General features: G+C 41.8%; 1 protein-coding gene across 1 annotated transcript in view; it reads left to right on the forward strand.

The window, feature by feature from the left end:
• LOC143927685 (uncharacterized) overlaps window positions 1-18,765 on the forward strand; it is a 77,818-nt gene that overhangs the window by 40,399 nt on the left and 18,654 nt on the right. The window contains exon 2 of the mRNA XM_077451940.1: window positions 2,206-2,336. Coding sequence (XP_077308066.1) covers window positions 2,206-2,336 — 131 coding nt within the window. The remainder of the gene's footprint in view (window positions 1-2,205; window positions 2,337-18,765) is intronic.

Genomic DNA, 18,765 nt, shown 5'->3' on the forward strand with positions numbered 1-18,765 from the left:
CTAATTAGGTTCATAGGAGAGTCAACCTATACAGTGGGGATCGAAAGTTTGGGCACCCCAGGTAAAAATGTGTATTAATGGGCATAACGAAGCCAAGGAAAGATGGAAAAATCTCCAAATGGCATCAAATTACAGATTAGATATTCTTATAATATGTCAAAAAAGTTAGATTTTATTTCCATCATTTACACTTTCAAAATTACAGAAAACAAAAAAATGGCATCTGCAAAAGTTTGGGCACCCTGCAGAGTTAATATCTTGTACTGCCCCCTTTGGTTGGTATCACAGCTTGTAAACGCTTTTTGTAGCCAGCCAAGAGTCTTTCAATTCTTGTTTGAGGTACTTTACCCATTCTGCCTTACAAAAGTGTTCCAGTTCTTTGAGATTTCTGGGCTGTCTGTCACGCACTGCTCTTTTAAGGTCTATCCATAGATTTTCCATAATGTTGAGGTCAGGAGATTGTGAAGGCCATGGCAAAACCTTCAGTTTATGCCTCTTGATATAATCCCCATGGATTTTGAGGTGTGTTTAGGATCATTATCCATTTGTAGAAGCCATCCTCTCTTTAACTTCAGCTTTTTCACAGATGGCATCAAGTTACCATCCAAAATTTGATGAAATTTTATTGAATCCATTTTTCCTTCTACTCGTGAAATGTTCCCTGTGCCACTGGCTGCAATATAACCCCAAAGCATGATTAATCCCCCCCCCCCCCCCATGCTTAACAGTTGGACAGAGGTTCTTTTCATTAAATTCTGTGCCCTTTCTTCTCCAAACGTACCTTTGCTCATTCATGCCAAAAAGTTCTATTTTAACCTCATCGGTCCACAGAACTTGTTTCCAAAATGCCTCAGGCTTGTCTATATGTTCATTTGCAAAGTTCAAATGCTGATTTTTGTGGTGAGGACGTAGAAGAGGTTTTCTTCTGATGACTCTTCCATGAAGACCATATTTGTACAAGTATCTCTTTATAGTGGAATAGTGTACCACAACTCCAGTGTCTGCCAGATCTTTCTGGAGGGATCGTGCAGTCAAACGTGGGTTTTGAATTGCTTTTCTCACAATCCTGCAAGCTGTTCTGTCTGATAATTTTCTTGGTCTTCCAGATCTTGCTTTAACTTCCACTGTTCCTCATGACTGCCATTTCTTAATTACATTCCGAACAGAGGATATTGACATCTGAAAATGCTTTGCTATCTTCTTATAGCCTTCTCCAGCTTTGTGACCGTCAACTATTTTCAGTTTCAGTTTTCTAGGCAACTGCTTAGAAGAACCCATGGTGCTGATTGTTGGGGCAAGGTCAGATGAGTCTCGCCATTTAAAACCTTTGAGATTGACATCACCTGGTCTTCCCAGACGATGATTGAGAACAATCCATGACACTGGCAGGTCTCAGCTTTGCAAAGGGGGCAGTGCATGCTATAAATTCTGCAGGGTGCCCAAACTTTTGCAGATGCCATTTTTTTGTTTTCTGTAATTTTGAAAGTGTAAATGATGGAAATAAAATCTAACTTTTTTATACATATTATAAGAATGTCTAATCTGTAATTTGATGCCATTTGGAGATTTTTCCATCTTTCCTTGGCTTCTTTATGTACATTAATACACATTTTTACCTGGGGTGCCCAAACTTTCGATCCCCACTGTATATGGAGCGAAAGGATAGGAGCACCAAGCCATAGGTTTGGTTCAGATAAAATGTTGTATCTGGACTAATCCCTACAGCTTGGTGTCTTCATACTTTCTCTCAATGCAAGCAATAACACACTTGACAGGAGGGCTATCCTTTCCCCAATTGTATCAAAAACTTCCCCAATCTAGACTTTTGTACACTTTAACTACTGTAAAAGTTTTATTTTTTGGTAGATCTCCTTTGCATGTTTGAAAATGACAGCAAAACACTATACTGAGTAGAGTACTCCAAGAAGGAATCTTTCAGCAAGGGAAAGAAGTATGCCACACTGAGCTATGTTTGCATCTTTACAGGTGCACTGGCTACTATGCCAGTACAGTATAGAAAAATTATAGGCAAGGTATTTAATTCAGGACCCTTTACAGCAGAAGAAGGGCCCATAAGTATCTTTACCGCTATCTGTCTAGGACTTTTGCTTTCCTTGTTTATATTCATTTAATTTTCTCATTTCAGTATGACCCCTCTTTATGATATGACTGAGACATTTTATCATTTCACATGTTTCCTTTTAGGATGATGCAATGGCAATGTTGGATTTGGATGGTGACGGGCAGGTTGACTTCATGGAGTTCATTGAATTCATAACGGACATCACCACTGAGCTCCAGGACATGTATTTGAATAATATCCGGAGATACAAAAGGTAAATTGCTGAAAAAGAGAAGGGGAAGTGTTATAAATGTGAGTATCTAGGAAAGCAAAAGCAGCAAACACAGATTATAATAATTTTGTGACAGAAGGGAGGCAGTTTAAGGTACCCATTTGAATAGCAAGTAAAGGGTTGCGAAAAGTCTACTGTTAACCAATCAATAACATGACTGACCACAAAAGGATAACACTTTTAAGAATTAAATATATTTACAGTTCAGTCCTACATTAAAGAATTTTTTTTATTGAATATCAAATTTTAAAGCAGAAAACACCCAACTAAAAGAAATATTGCACACTTCTAAATACATATTGCACCGGATACACCCTGGGCTAGGTTCTGCAGTTTAACAGAGATGCAGGGGTGCCATTAATGCTTAAAGGCACCTTCATGCATCATAAAAACACCAGCACCATGTGTTTCACTGGGGTCAGAAACTTCTTTCCCCATGTTTCTTGTGGGAACAAAGCCCATTCAAATGAAGGGGCCCCTGTACCCCTGAAGTGTGCATACAAATGCTCCACACAAGTGTGAACCTAGAATTACTACCATTAACAAGGACAGTAATTATTTAAAGAAAAGCTTAACCAAATAACAAACATTTTATATTTTGCAGCCTACTAGACCTGAAAAATATATGTTGATCTTGCAAGAAGGACGGTGTCATTGTAACTTCCTGTGAGCTGAACTAAAATCACCAACAATGTTATCTTCCTTCTGTAAGCTACTAATTCCCCCAAACCCACATAAAGGAGATGAACAGAAAAAGACATATTTTAAATTCACCCTGCGTTACATACATACAGTGTATACAAAGAGTGTGTTTAGCCACTCTAGGACAGACTGTCATATTCACAAGATTACCAGGAGAACATAAAAGAAAGAAAGCCTGAAAAAAGATAAATAATCTCCCGAAGAGCCTATATTTTTTCAGGACCCTGCCTGTTCAAGTCCCGACATTCTACCTGTGTCTCCTCCGGAACAGACTCCTCTCATTTGGACCCACAAGCCCCCCCAGGGTCTCCCAGTTTACTTTCTACATCCATAGACTGTGCAGCAGACTGGGCATTCAAAATATTGCAAATCTCTCAGCTTACCATGTTCCACGCCTCATCTGACACCCCTCTTTAGGTACACTTGTAGGCAGTGGCGGCCCATCCATAGGAGGCACCCGGGTGCTGCTCCCCCCCTCCTGTAGTCTAAGAAAAAAAAAAAGTAAAAAAAAAAAAAAACAGGCCCTTTAAGACATAAAAAAAAAGAGTAATTTAACATAGTGCACTGTGGCACCGGTCGCAGTGCACTATGAGAAGCGCCACGTCGATGCAATCACAAGATTGCATCCATGGCGATTAATTTGCGGGTATTTAACCCACCTTGTGACGCAATGTAGAACGCCGACTAGCTTCCGCCCGTAAAATCACTGTGATTCTACGGGCGGGAGCATTGTCGTTCAAACACAGGCAGGTCACTTCCGGGTATCATGAAGCAGCCAAAAGCTGGAAGTGAGACGGTGGCTCAGTTTCTCAGCCCGAGCGGAGCTGCAGTGAGGTGGTTCTGTGCGATGTTCTCTAAGGAAAAAAAAGATTTTTATGCCAATTGCCAAATCTATTTAAATGCACCCCGGCCTTTACATTCTTGTCTGTAGTAGTACTAGTCAACTGTGCAGGAATTATTAGAGCCATTTTTAAAAGAATATAAAATTGAGCAGAGCAGAAAAATAACATAATGCTTGTAGGAGGAGATAATGTACATGCCATGCGGTATTCTTATTCAGCAAAGTGCAAACCAAGTAAATGGTCTGCTCTGTGCTTGTTACTCACCGTAATTTGCTGGCAAAGACATTTTTACAAACCTTTTTTGCATTTTAGTGTAAATATGAGATCTGAGGACTTTTTGACTCCAGATCTCATATTTAAGAGGACCTGTCATGCTTTTTTCTATTACAAGGGATGTTTACTAGGGATGAGCCGAACACCCCCCGGTTCGGTTCGCACCAGAACTTGCGAACGACCCCCGCGTTCGGTACGAACGTTAGAACCCCATTGAAGTCTATGGGACTCGAACGTTCGAATTGGAAAGTGCTAATTTTAACGGCTAATATGCAAGATAGTGTCCTAAAAAGGGTTTGGCGACCTGCCTCCTGCCTCAGGGGACATGGGTCACTGCAAAAAAAAGTTTTAAAAACTACCGTTTTGGCGGGAGCACTGATTTTAATGACGATTAAAGTGAAAAAAAAAAGTGAAATATTCCTTTAAATATGGTGCCTGCGGGGTGTCTGTAGTATGCCTGTGAAGTGCCACGTGTTTCCCGTGTTTAGAACAGTTCCTGCACAAAATGACATTAAACGGAAATAACACCATTTAAAACTGCTTGCGGTTTTAATGTTATATCTGGTTCCTGCAATATGGTTGAAAATCATTGAGAAACATGGCATGGGTAGCCCTCCCTGCCCATTACCAGCCTATTTGGGTCTTGTACGCATATTAAGGGGAACCCCGTACCCATATTAAAAAAAGGAAATGCGTGTGGCCCCCAGGCCCTATATACTCAGAACAGCAGTATACAGGCGGTGCAAACAAGACAGGGACTGTGTAGGTTTGTTGTGTTAAGTTGAATCTGTTTGTCATTTTCAACCGGTACATTTTTAAAGTGTAGCTCCAGTCAAAAAAACTATCTTTAAGCTTTTTGGAAAACATAGGGAAGGGTTATCACCCCTGTATAATTTGTTTTGTCGTCCATCTTTTTTCATCTCACTTGCTGCTGTCTCCTTCCGTTTGCAAGTAGGAGATGTTTGTAAGTTGGATGTTTGAAAGTAGGGGCCTGCCCTATATTATAGCGGTATGTACTGGGTACAGAGCACGCAGACAGCACGCACTATCTCCTAACACTACTGACTGCAAGCTCTATTATTAACCACTTGTTAGCCCAATGTTTGCATAAAGTGAAAGATGAAGTTATGCTGAGTAAATAGATATCAAACATGTCACTCTTCAAAATTGCACATGCCCGTGGAATGGCGCCAAACGTCGCTACTTAAAAAATCCCCATAGGCGACGCTTTAAATATTTTTTTACTGGTTACATGTTTTGAGTTGCAGAGGAGGTCTAGGACTAGAATTATTGCTCTCGCTCTAACATTCTCGGCGATACCTCACATGTGTGGCACATGCGAGCACATGGGGACATGGGCGCTTTAATTTTAATTTTATTTTTTTATTGTTCATTTTACTTTATTTATTTTAGTTTGACATTTTTTTTCCCAAAAATGTATTTTTGATCACTTTTATTCCTATTACAAGAAATGTAAACATCCCTTGTAATAGGAATATGGGGTGACAGGTCCTCTTTACAGTGAAATCTGGGGGGTCAATATGACCCCACATCTCACCTCTAGGCTGGGAAGCCTGAAATAAAAAATAAAAAAAAGATTCTGGCTTTGATCGTACTGGCGAGTTGGTAGAAGCACCGGAGGGCGGTGAGGGGTGGGGGGCGTCTATGGCTGGGTATTTCAGGGTATCACCGAGTATGGCTGGGTATCTCTGAGTATGGCTGGGTATGGCAATTTATGGCAGGGTATTACAGAGTATTGGCGGGGTATTGGCGGGGTACTACAGAGTAATAGCAGGGTACTGCAGAGTATTGGGGGTACTGCAGAGTAATGGCAGGGTACTGCACTGCAGAGTAATGGCAGGGTACTGCACTGCAGAGTAATGGCAGGGTACTGCACTGCAGAGTAATGGCGGGGTACTGCACTGCAGAGTAATGGCGGGGTACTGCAGAGTAATGGCGGGGTACTGCAGAGTAATGGCAGGGTACTGCACTGCAGAGTAATGGCAGGGTACTGCACTGCAGAGTAATGGCGGGGTACTGCACTGCAGAGTAATGGCGGGGTACTGCAGAGTAATGGCGGGGTACTGCAGAGTAATGGCAGGGTACTGCACTGCAGAGTAATGGCAGGGTACTGCACTGCAGAGTAATGGCGGGGTACTGCAGAGTAATGGCAGGGTACTGCACTGCAGAGTAATGGCAGGGTACTGCACTGCAGAGTAATGGCAGGGTACTGCACTGCAGAGTAATGGCGGGGTACTGCACTGCAGAGTAATGGCGGGGTACTGCAGAGTAATGGCGGGGTACTGCAGAGTAATGGCAGGGTACTGCAGAGTATGCACTGGTATTGAGGGGTTAAATTCGGTGAGCAGCGATGTGGGCACTGCAGATGCAGCCCACATCGCTGCTGACACCGATCTCTTTCCCCTCCGCTGTACCGATCGGTACAGAAAGGGGAGGGAGGAACAGGCGTCATAACATGACGCCGGTTTGTTTCCAAGTGATCACTCCGTCATTTGACGGAGCAATCACGTGGTAAACGGCCGCTATGAGCGGCCGTTTACCGTGATGCGCCGGGTCCTATGGACCCGGCGGTCACGGATGCTCTCGAGTGCGCACACCTCGGGGCACGCGAGAGCAGAATTCTGGGAGGCCGTTAATTAACGGCCTCTCTGAGTTAAACAACCGCCCTGAAGCCGTTAATCGGCAATGGGCAGTTGTTAAGTGGTTAAAGCTAGATCACTAGCTATATAGGTGAGGTGAATATAGTGGTGTATACTGCAGTCAGGGCACAGACAACAACCACTACACAGCAGCAAGATAGGAAATCAGCCAAAAACGATTGGTGTGTACTGTGTTGAAGGTACACAGAACACCCACTGCTTCAGATGCAAAGTAACACACTACAGGAGGCCGCCTTAAAGGCGGCCTTATATAGTGTGGGGCGTGCACTACACAGCCTGAGCTATGATTGGCCACAGGCAGGATGCCTGTGGCCAATCATGGCTCTCCTCGCTGCCGGCGCTGCGATTGGCCAAGCATGCGGGGTCACAGTGCATGCTTAGCCAATCATCGGGCAGCAATGCACTGCGCCAACGCAGTGCATTGTGGTCCGCGCGCGCGTCACTCGAATTTTGACGCGAACGACCAAAACGTTCGGAATTCGCCGAACGCACGAACAGCCAATGTTGGAGTCGAACGTACGTTCGACTCGAACACGAAGCTCATCCCTAATGTTTACATTCCTTGTAATAGGAATAAAAGTGACACCATTTTTTTTTAAAAACTGTGAAAAAATAAATATAATAAATAAGAAAACATATTTTTTTTAAAGCACCCAGTCCCGACGAACTTGCGTGCAGAAGCGAACGCATACATGAGTACTGCGCCATCTCCTGACACTATGGGAGGAAGGAAGTGGAATATAGGGGACGGATTGGAAGGATTATATAAGGGGCGTGATTTATGAGAAATGGGAGGGGCCAAAAATGATGGGCGGGGTCTGGCGCCCCCCATCCAAAAACTTAACCAGCCACTGCTTGTAGGTCCCGAACTGTGCACCAGTCCCCATTTCCCCCCTCTTGTGGCTTCCTCCTAATCTATGTCCCCCCTCTGTTAGTCCCCTAATGTCACATAGCCTGATACTGTAGGACTCAGTACAGTATTACGGCAAACTTATGTCGCCATTTCTCCCACTGCTCCCCCCCTGAACAATCTCGGATCTCACACATTCCCTTCCTGATCCTCGATCCTAGACACCCATGAAGCTCCTTTGGTCAAATACTTTTGCTATATTCAGCTGCGGCATTGGCTCACCTCCCTTCGCCACCATGACACTTTCTCTAATCAGAAAACCAGCTTCAAACATGTCTGCACTCCCCAGGTGCCCCTGGCACCATCTCTATGATATATTCCTCCCTAAGCACCTCTGCCTATCGATTCCTATGTGCTTAGGTGGAGCAAGATCTACAGTGCCTTGCAAAAGTATTCACCCTCTTGGCTTTTTACCTATTTTGTTACATTACAGCCTTTAATTCAATGTTTGAATTATATCAATTTAATCTGAATTATATGTGATGGATCAGAACACAAGTAGTTGGTGAAGTAAAATCAGAAAAATATATACATAAAACTATTTTTCAGAAATAAAAAAATGATAATTAGGATGTGCGTATGTATTCACCCCCTTTGTTATGAAGCCCATAAAAAGCTCTGGTGCAACCAATTACCTTCAGAAGTCACATAATTAGTGAAATGATGTCCACCTGTGTGCAATCTAAAGCCCCGTACACACGAGAGGACTTATGTCCGACAGACTTCCGAAGGAGTTCCGTCGGAGTTCTGCTGGAATTCCGACGGAGTTCTGACAGACTTTTCGGCTGAGCGGACTTGGCCACACACGATCACACTAAACTCCGACGGATTCGAACGTGATGACGTACGACTCGGCTCGAATAAGGAAGTTCATAGCCAGTAGCCAATAGCTGCCCTAGCGTCGGTTTTAGTCCGTCGGAGTAGCATACACACGAGCGGATTTTTCGAAGGGGACCGGGTCCGGCGGAGTTCCTTCGGAAAAATTTGAAGCATGTTCCATATTCTAAAGTCCTTCGGACTTTGGCGAGTCAAAAGTCCGTTGCAGCCCACACACGATCGGATAGTCTGACGGACTCAGTCCTTCGGACTTTGGATGTTGAAAAGTCCGCTCGTGTGTACGCGGCATAAGTGTCACATGATCTGTCATTACAAATACACACCTTTTTGAAAGGCCCCAGAGGATGCAACACCTAAGCAAGAGGCACCACTAACCAAACACTGCCATGAAGACCAAGGAACTCTCCAAACAAGTAAAGGACAATGTTCTTGAGAAGTACAAGTCAGGGTTTTTTTTAAAGAAAATTCTGCATTGTGTCTAATGTTCATATCCCCTGCGTGTGAATTTTATATTTGTTCTTTCTTTATATGCCAATAAAAAATGTTGTACCAGAAAAAAAGATAAATAATGCAGCCACCTCATCTAAGGGCTGCTATACTGCAATATATTGCATTTTTTGTGTTTGGGTTTAGATATGCTTTACTTTCCCCTAGCAATTTCTAATTAAAAAGTTTTGCAAAGTAAAGCCTTCTGAGATCTGCTTATCTCATTCCATAACAAATCTTAAAAATAAGGGGGTTATTCTTCATTGTAGGACTCATGCATCCCAAGATGCATATAACAGTTTTATGCTTGTAGCCATAATCAGTACAGAACATGGAAAAAATAACTTTTAAATGGTAGAGCTTGAAACTGAGTAGAAAGCACACAGAAGTGGGCCAAAATTAACCAAAAAGTCTTCCACTAAGCTAGCACAATAAAGCCTTCTTAAGCTAGCAATACATAGATTGTAACTGGCTAAATGAACTAAAAAAAGCAAACAGGTTCCTCCTTCCACATAGATGAGGTACTGTAAATGGAAGCTGATTAGGGAAAAATTCCCAATGTCCCTTTGACAGAAGTTCAAATGATCAAATGAGCAACTTTTGTCGAGGGTGGACTGCCACACACTAATTGCATTTTGATCAGTGAATAGGCATCTTTAGCTGAAAGATATCAGCCTGTCTCATTCCATCTCCAACCCCAAAAATAAGGAGTGTATTATTTTAGGATAGTTGGAGAAGCCATGCAAATCATTCTTTTATTCAGTTCAAACGTGTACAGTAGCACTTGTAATGCATATACTGTATCTCAACCAGGGGCGGACTGACAACTCATGGGGCCCCCGGGCAATAGGAGATTATGGGGCCCCCAGGCAATCAGAGATTATGGGACCACACAGTATACACAAACACACACAGTATACACACACATGTTTCTATTGGCTGAGAAGGTACTGGAGAGGTGGGGCAGCTATAATCTCTGGATATTTAGACCAAAAGGATGTTGGTAAGGGACATTTCAGAAACAGATGTAAAAAAAAACACACATTTTTACATACTGTCCCTGGTTTTACTGAGGCTGGCAACCCTGATGGGGCCCCCTAGTGGCATGGGGCCCTCGGGCAGTGCCCAAGTGGCCCAATGGTCAGCCGCCCCTGATCTCAACATCACAATAAAATGCAATTTACTGTTACTTAGACCAATACCAGTTCTTTTTGATGCCAGCCATTCAAGAGACAGATATAAAAAAGAACTGTTGTATATACATTAAAGTAGCTATGTAAAGTCGTTTGTGAATGGACTAATGCAACTTGCTTTTAGGTGCATTCAGATTGTAATTGAGATCTGTTTGAGATGCTCCTTAGATCATACCAAGTTCAAAGACAAGTGCTTTTGGCCTGCAGTTGACAGTCTTCTGACATGCATTTGACTTCCTTCTAAGCTGCATAATCCTGCTTCAAGCTGCATTTTGGCAGGTGTAGGGAGAGATGCAGGTCTGACAAGAACAGGACAGCAGCACAGTGGGCAGCACAGTGGTGTAGTGGTTAGCACTCTCACCTAGCAGTAAAAAGGGTTACTGGTTCAAATCCCAACCACGACACTATGTGCCTGGATTTTGCATGTTTTCCCTGTGCCTACGTGGGTTTCCTCTGGGTACTTCGGTTTCCTCCCACACTCCAAAGACATGCTGCTAGGTTAATTGGCTTCTGTCCAAAAATTGGCCCTAATATATGAATGGGGACCTTAAATAGTGGGCTCCTTGAGGGTAGGGACTGATGTGAGTGTGCAATGTACAGGCATAGGGACAATTGTAGACACTCACTCGGGATGGACTGGTGTCTTTATTCAACCTTACTAACTATGTAAAAGCCCTTTGGCACAGGCTCTTCATTTTTTTTTAATTAGAACTTCTGGGAATATTGGATAGATGCTCTACTACCTCCTGATCCCTAAGCAGAGATCTACGGATAGTCCTAGCAATTTAAAGGTCATTGAAATTGCATGGACCCAGTCAACATTCATGAGCAAGGGGACATTCCCCATCTGTTTCAGGATTCTCCTTATACTACTACTGAGGGTTCCCTATCCCTTCAGCTCTAAGATTTCTTTAGAGCCTGGAGCTTTTAATAGGTTTAATAGGAAATCCCCAGTTTGTTGAGGCTCTTACTTATACTAATGCAGAGGATTTCTTATACCTACAGTTCTAAGATTGTATGAGAGCCGGAAGCTTTTCAAAGGTGGTATAATGGTAAATTCCCTATTTGCTTTCCCCTTCCTCCCATATACAAGAGGCCTTAAAAAAGTTTCCGCACTTTTAAATTTCCGTTGGAAACGGTGAGGGGGGGAGTAGTAATTGGTCTGAGCGTGCCATGTGACTAGTCTGGCAAGCCAGCTGACCATGCAGTTTAGTATAAGAGTTGTCACTCTGTGGTGAAGATGGTTGCAAAACTTATAAAAAAAAGTGTGGAAACTGTTTAAAGAACCCTAGGACTAATGCAGAGGCTTTCCAATTTCCTCAGCTCTAAAATTGTATTAAAGCCTAAAGCTTTTTAAAAGTGGTATAATGGGACATTCCCCATCTGTTGGGGCTCCTCCTAATGCAAATTGTTCCCAGTTCTGAAATTGCATGAGAGCCTGGAGTTTTAGGTTCGCTCAATATTACTAATTGGAGTCCCTTTTTAAGTAAGCCCAGGCGTGTTGTATTTTGATATCCACCAGGAATAGAAGACTTGGCTTGCCACAGCTTGGCTGTCAAGTACAAAAGAAAAGTCATTATAGGTCTATTATCAAGTCACACGGTTGCTGTGGTACTAAATCTTTCAGCCTGTAAATCTTTAAGACATGCTTATGTTTCCCATCAGGCTATAAATGATTCAGGGGGAACATGAGCTAGAATCAGACAGCACATTTGTGACACGGGTTCTGCAGTCATACAATTATGACTGCAATTTGTGCAGACATTTTATAGGATTATTTATATAGAAAAATTAGGCTATTATTGGTTAAGTAACTACACTAAGTAAACTGAAAAACAGCTTTGTGACTTTTGATGGAATACATAAGTGCTTTTGTATTTTTTCCTAAATGGGACTCTATCAAAAAATGTCATACTTAGCTTTATTATTTGATGTCTGCTTAACTGGAGATTCGGGTGTTGCAGCACCTCCAGATGACACCAGAACCCGGTAGGGCCACCGCTGGTGACTGTCAATGCTGGCTGGATTAATGTAAAATGCTGAGATTGTGAGATCTTGACAAAGGTCTGGTGAGGCGATGCCAAACTGGTGCAGCACAATAGTACGTAATATCTTAATGTAGTAACAGAATTACAAGGTAGAATGCATCGTCAAATATGTTGATGATCAGAAAGTAGGTAACAGACTGATGAGATCCAAATATCCGCTGTGTGGCAAGGTAATCAATGCTCAGTCCAGGATTCAAACGCTAGTCACAGAGTATTTATAATCAGGAAATAAGCTTGAGATGGATCTCAGATTAAGACACATACTGTAGACCTGGGCAAGGCTTAAGTCTAGGACAAGTTAGAAATAGGATGCATGCTTCGTGATGACCTAATTGTTTTCCTGGGTTGTAAAATCCACTTGGTGTCAAGAAATGATCACCTCACTCACTCCCTACCCGAATGGCCCTGAGACAAGCAGAATCCTCTTTTCATTTTTTCTTTATCTTATTGGGATTGGAAGTGAAGACTGGGTCTGACTCCAATTGTATGTTATGTACTATGAAAGACTTCAGGGTAACACAAATGTTACACTTCAATTGCATGTAGGATCACCACCTGGCTGATTAGAACTATTACCAATATTATGAACTGGAAAGATATTGTAAAGCCAGTATTAAAGGGGTTGTAAAGGTTCTTTTTTATTTTCTAAATAGGTTCCTTTAAGCTAGTGTATTGTTGGTTCACTTACCTTTTCCTTTGATTTCCCTTCTAAATGTTTTTTTTCTTTGTTTTCTTTGTCTGAATTTCTCACTTCCTGTTCCTCCTCAGTAAGCTGTTCAGTAAGCTGTTCTGGCTGACTAAACACCGCTCGGATAATGGTGTGATGTTTACTGATGAGAAACAGGAAGTGAGAAATTCAGACAAAGGAAAAAAAACATTTAGAAGGGAAATCGAAGGAAAAGGTAAGTGAACCAACAATGCACTAGCTTAAAGGAACCTATTTAGAAAAGAAAAAAATAAGCCTTACAACCCCTTTAAGGTGTCAATCTTAAAGTCACAGTACACACTTTCATTTTTTTATAACATCAACCTTTTAATAGCAATACAAAGGTTAACTATTTTTGGCAATCCAATATAAGCTTAATGGAAAAATGTTGTGGGTGCATCCTATCTGCTGGCCATGTTTTTCAACAACCTCCTGGATTCCTGGCATGGTCTGTGGCTTCTCCTATGATCATTTCTTTTGGTTTACTTTTGATTTAGAAGGAAATTATACCTTGTTGCCTTCAAGCAGAGATTCCCGTACTGTTTATATCTTATGAAACTCCTCCTCCAAGGACCTATGTAGTTCAGCCAGCAGGTTCTATGAAATGTGTGACACAGAAATGCCTATTCACAGTGCATAGTGAATATGTGTCACTGCATTCAAGGATGTAAATGTGTGGGATTCTTCAAAAAGTAAGTTTTCAAACTTTAAGTTCATTCAGGAGTATGCTAGTTTGTCACAATGGGTGTACTGAAGGAGAAAAGTTTAGTGCCAGCATCAGGAAGAGTGTAGGGGGACTGGTTAAGAACTGAAGTGCATGTGGGCCCTCATATGACAAGAGTCGTATTCAGGGTCTAGCTGAACTTTGCCAGGATATGACAAGGTAGCTTCTAAAGGAGGCTTTCCTAAGTTTCATTTTAAAAGACTGCAACGAGCCACCCATGCAGACGTGCCCTTTTCTTGAGGAATACAATGAACTAGAACCAGAAGGATAATGTTTATGGAAGCCTTTCTCAATAAGGTTGGTTGGGGTTCTTTTATCAGTGCAGGATTGATCTACCATCTGATGGTGCCTATATACTCCCAGAGCTGACGTCACTGGGCAAGAGCAAGCTGCATGGGACCAGATAAATAACTATGTATACCAATTAACTTTTAATATGTTTGTAAGAGGGGCATTTTTCCACTGCCACCAATAAAAAGGTCAGTCTTCCCACTGACCCCAAAGTAAGGAAGCACATTTCCTACTAAATACCAGTGATGGGGACCTTTCTCTACTGCTCTACAATATAAAGAGACTTTTCTTCACTGGTTACAAATGTAAGTGGGCCTTCTCCCAGCCTCAGCAATGAAGGTTGTATTTCTTTACTGATCACCAATGTAAAGGTGCACCTCTTGCAATGATCACAATTTTATTTATAAATATTAGGAGTTTCCTAGGCCAGAAAATTATTTCAAGAGTTCTCCTGGGTTATAAAGGCTGAGAAAGACTGTTGCATGGGCACCTTTAAAATAAAAATCAAAGGAAAAATATTTGTGTGTATATATATATATATATATATATATATATATATATATATATATATATATATATATATATACAGTATATATACACACAACATATATATAGAAAAACATTATAAACACCTCTTTCCCTTTTTATAAGTGATCCCATAACCTCTGTTCTCAGCTGCACATGGGAGTTACAGAGGTAGAGGTGAAGAAACAGCAGTACACTGATCTTCTCAGTAAATTGCTGTGGATGGGGACATGTCTTGGCCATTGGAAAACTGGTGAGCTGTTCTCCCAGCACAGCCAGAAAACTAACCATACTGGGACAGATGCACTTCTATGCCTAGTGTAGTCAGTTTCAAATAAGAAAGCAGGGGGACTGGCAGGGTCACCAAGTATTTCACATAAAGGGAAGCAATACGAGAGCAGGAGGAATATCTTGCCCATCGTTTCTTTGTGCCCATAAACTGTCAAGACCTTAGATCAGTGATCTGATCCTCTCAACATCTGCTTATGCATTGTAACAGCTAAAATCTCAGCAAAGTAAATCTTCCATGCCTGGCTCTTAATTTTCTCTTTTAAGCTATCTCTTCCTATCAATAAAATGTATCAAGAGTATCTGGAAGTTTTTAGGCATTATATAAAAGAACACACAAATATCTTTCATAAATATTACCAATTTTATTTATACATAAATAAAAACATCAATAAAAAAGTTGGCTGCTATACCAGTAACATTGCTCATCTCTCATAGATACATAGATACCAGTTTAGCAATGAACTTTAAATGTAGTTCTGTCGATGAAGACGTCTGGGCCTTATTCCAACGCGTTTCAAATAGCTCTTCATCAGGGACTGAACAGCATTGACATATTGTCTGATAACATTTTAGCCTGTGGAACTGGAGAATGCCTGGAAACGTGCGTGAGAAAGGAAATCCATGCAAGGATCCTGGAGCATATCCAAACACATGCAAGTACGGCAATATATTGATGGCAGGCAAACTCAGGTGTCCTGACCAGCAGCACTCCTGAGTGTGCCTGCATTCTCTATATTGCCAGGCTTACACATGTATGGATATGCTCCCAGGTTCTCTTGCATTTTCTTTTCTCACGCACTCATCCAGGAATTCTCTAGGTCCACAGGCTGGAATGTTTTTTATCTGTACATGACTGTTAATGAGTGTCAGGGTATTAGTAGACCAGACTGTGTGGACTGCACAGAGGAAACCAAAAAAAAGCATGTAAGTGAATGATAATGGTTTTTATTAAAATAGGTGACCCACAAACAGCAAATAGTATATACAATAAATTGGAGATACCGGAATCGTAAACAAAAGCCAGGCCAGGGTCATACACAGGGAAATCAGCAGATGGGTAAGGACGGGAAACCAACAGGACAGGGAGAGGATAGAGGGAGAGGCTGCGGGGCAAGGATCCAAGGTAATCAGGTAGCAGGAGGGACAGGTCCAGGATGGGCTCGGGATAGGGATCTGATGAGATGAGATCAGGTCAGGTCAGGTCAGATGCAGGCTCAAGGTCAGGATTACAGACAGCTAGGTCAGGGCGCAGAGAGAGAGATACCAAGGCAAGCATGTGAGGGCTTGGCAGGTATTTATGAGACTGTCAGTAATTGTCCTCAGGTAACACCTGAGCGCAGGAAGTGTTGTCTGCTCCATATTGCCAGGATGCATCCCCTGGTGGATGCCAGTACTGCAGCCCAACAATGACATAACACCAGCAGGGAAAGGCTCCCTGCTGGTGGACCTCAATACTGCACGCCAAATGATAGATCTTACCAGCGGACGGACCCTTTTCTGACAATGTGTTACTAAACCCAGGACCCTGCATCCACTATATCAGGTCTCCCACAGTAAACAGAACATGAAAATGCAACTATTTTAGTAAATATAAACTGCTAAATACCTTTTCTCATCAGCAGTATATAGCAGTCTCGTGACTTCTATCAGTGTCTGGTTAAAGCTTGTAGGAGGAGTTTTCATTTGCCCTAACTGTCCTATGAGGCTGCATGACCCCTTATCCTCTGTCTAGACAGTGCTGATTGGCCCTGTGCTGATCACATGCACCCTCTCAAGCAAAAAAAAAAACTCTTTAGCAATACACATCAACCTGAGCATGTGCAGAGTGCCCCCAAGGATCTGTACTATCAGGAGATGGATTGGGGACAATGAAAGACTGCCCTATGAGGCTGCTTGACTCCTGACCCTCGGTCTGGATGGTGTCGATTGGCCCTGTGCTGATCACCTGCACCCTCCCAAAAAAAAAAAAAAAAACTCTCTAGCATTACATATCAATCAGAGAATGTGCAGAGTGCCCACAAGGCTCTGTACCATCAGCAGATGGATTGGGAACAATGGAAGAAGGGGAGGATCAGAGAAGATAAGAGCAAACATACTTGTTACACAATGCGGAGGATTAATCCCTTAGGTTCCAGAGTATAACAAGCATGCTTTACTGTATATACAGACTGATTTTACTGTTGTGGATTTAGTAACACTTTAGGTTCTTACCTTTCCTTAGTAAATAAATCAACGCTGTTTTGTCCCTGATGAAGATCTGTTTGAAATGTGGTGGGCATACTGCGTGGAAATTTCCATAGACATAACTACATTTAAAGTGACATTTAAAGTTCATTGACATTGACGTGAAATTGACGTGACATTTAAAGTGGTATCTATAAGAGATAAGCAATGATACTGTTATAGCAGCCAGATTTTTCATTGAATGTTTTAATTTATGTAAACATAAAATTTGTAACATTTATGAAAGATATGTATGTACCAGATACCCTTGATACACTCTACTGATATGATTCCTAGGGATGTTGGAAGTTGTACAGTCCAAAATCACACATCATTAGTTTAGATATAAGCCATCTCTTCATATTTTGTCATTACCTGACACTGTAATGCCCTGTACACACGATCAGACTTTCCGACGGACAATGTGCGATCGGATCATGTTGTCGGAAAATCCAATCGTGTGTGGGCTCTATCTGACTTTTTCCGTTGGAATTTCCGACACAAAGTTTAAGAGCTGGATCTAAAAATCCGATCGTTTAAATTCCGTTCGTGTGTAGACAATTCCGACGGACAAAATGCCACGCATGCTCACAATAAATTACGAGACGAAAGCTATTGGCTACTGGCCCGTTTATAGCCCCATCGTACGTATTGTACGTCACCTCGTTCTGAACTATTGGATTTTCCGACAACTTTATATGACCGTGTGTATGCAAGACAAGTTTGGGCCAAAATCCTTCAGAAAAAATCAGACGGATTTTGTCGTCGGAAAGTCCGACCGTGTGTACGGGGCATTACTCATTGCAAAGCAGAATAGGTGCATTACTTTTTAAAAACCAGTATGCACCATGGTGGATGGGCGAATCGTGCTGTTAAAGTAGAATATTAGAATCTCATCTACTGTAGGTATGAAGCCTTCTAACACATTTCTTTTAGAAGGCAAATTAAATTTATAATTTAAATAACTATAATAATATTTCTTTAGATATTATTACCACACATAGGCAACTTGATTGGTTAGAGATTATCACTGTAGCCTTGTGGGGAGGGGGGGGGGGGGTGTTCAGATTCCACAAGGGACAAATTCTCCGTAGAGATTGTTCTGCCTGTGTCTCTATAGGTTTTCTCCTGGTACCCAACCTTGCTTCTGCGACCCAAATGCATGCTGATAGCTTAATTTACTCCAACTAGACATTAATCCTAGTGTGTATCTCTGTGATCTAGAAACACTTGACTGTAAGCTCCTTCATAGGAAAGAACTGATGAATATTTTTATAATCTCTTTTAAACATTGCAGAATTCTCAGCACTGTATAAATGAAAAAAAATTAAATAAAAAAGTTTCAGGGCTAAAGAAATGCATGTCTCAGACTTGGCATCCTTTAAAGTTCTCATCAGATTCACCAGGGTTTTAGTGACATTTGAAACTCAGTGGCTCAGCTATTCCCTTCTAATTGTATTTGATGGAATGCTGCTCCCTATTAATCTGAAAACTCATTTGCAGTCCTTGAACTCATTTCAATAAAGTGTCTGCTCAGTGGATAATTGACTTGTCATGAAGAATATGCTTCCATTGCAGAAAGCAAGTCTGTCGCTAACACACAATAGAGAGCATAAACCTATACCTGATCTATGATAATAAAGATATTTCACTACTTGTCCAAGTGGCTTCCTCAGATC

Source organism: Lithobates pipiens, unplaced genomic scaffold (assembly GCF_037356315.1).
Source record: "Lithobates pipiens isolate NorthernLeopardFrog02 unplaced genomic scaffold, aLitPip1_a1.2 Scaffold_23, whole genome shotgun sequence".
NCBI lineage: Eukaryota > Metazoa > Chordata > Amphibia > Anura > Ranidae > Lithobates > Lithobates pipiens.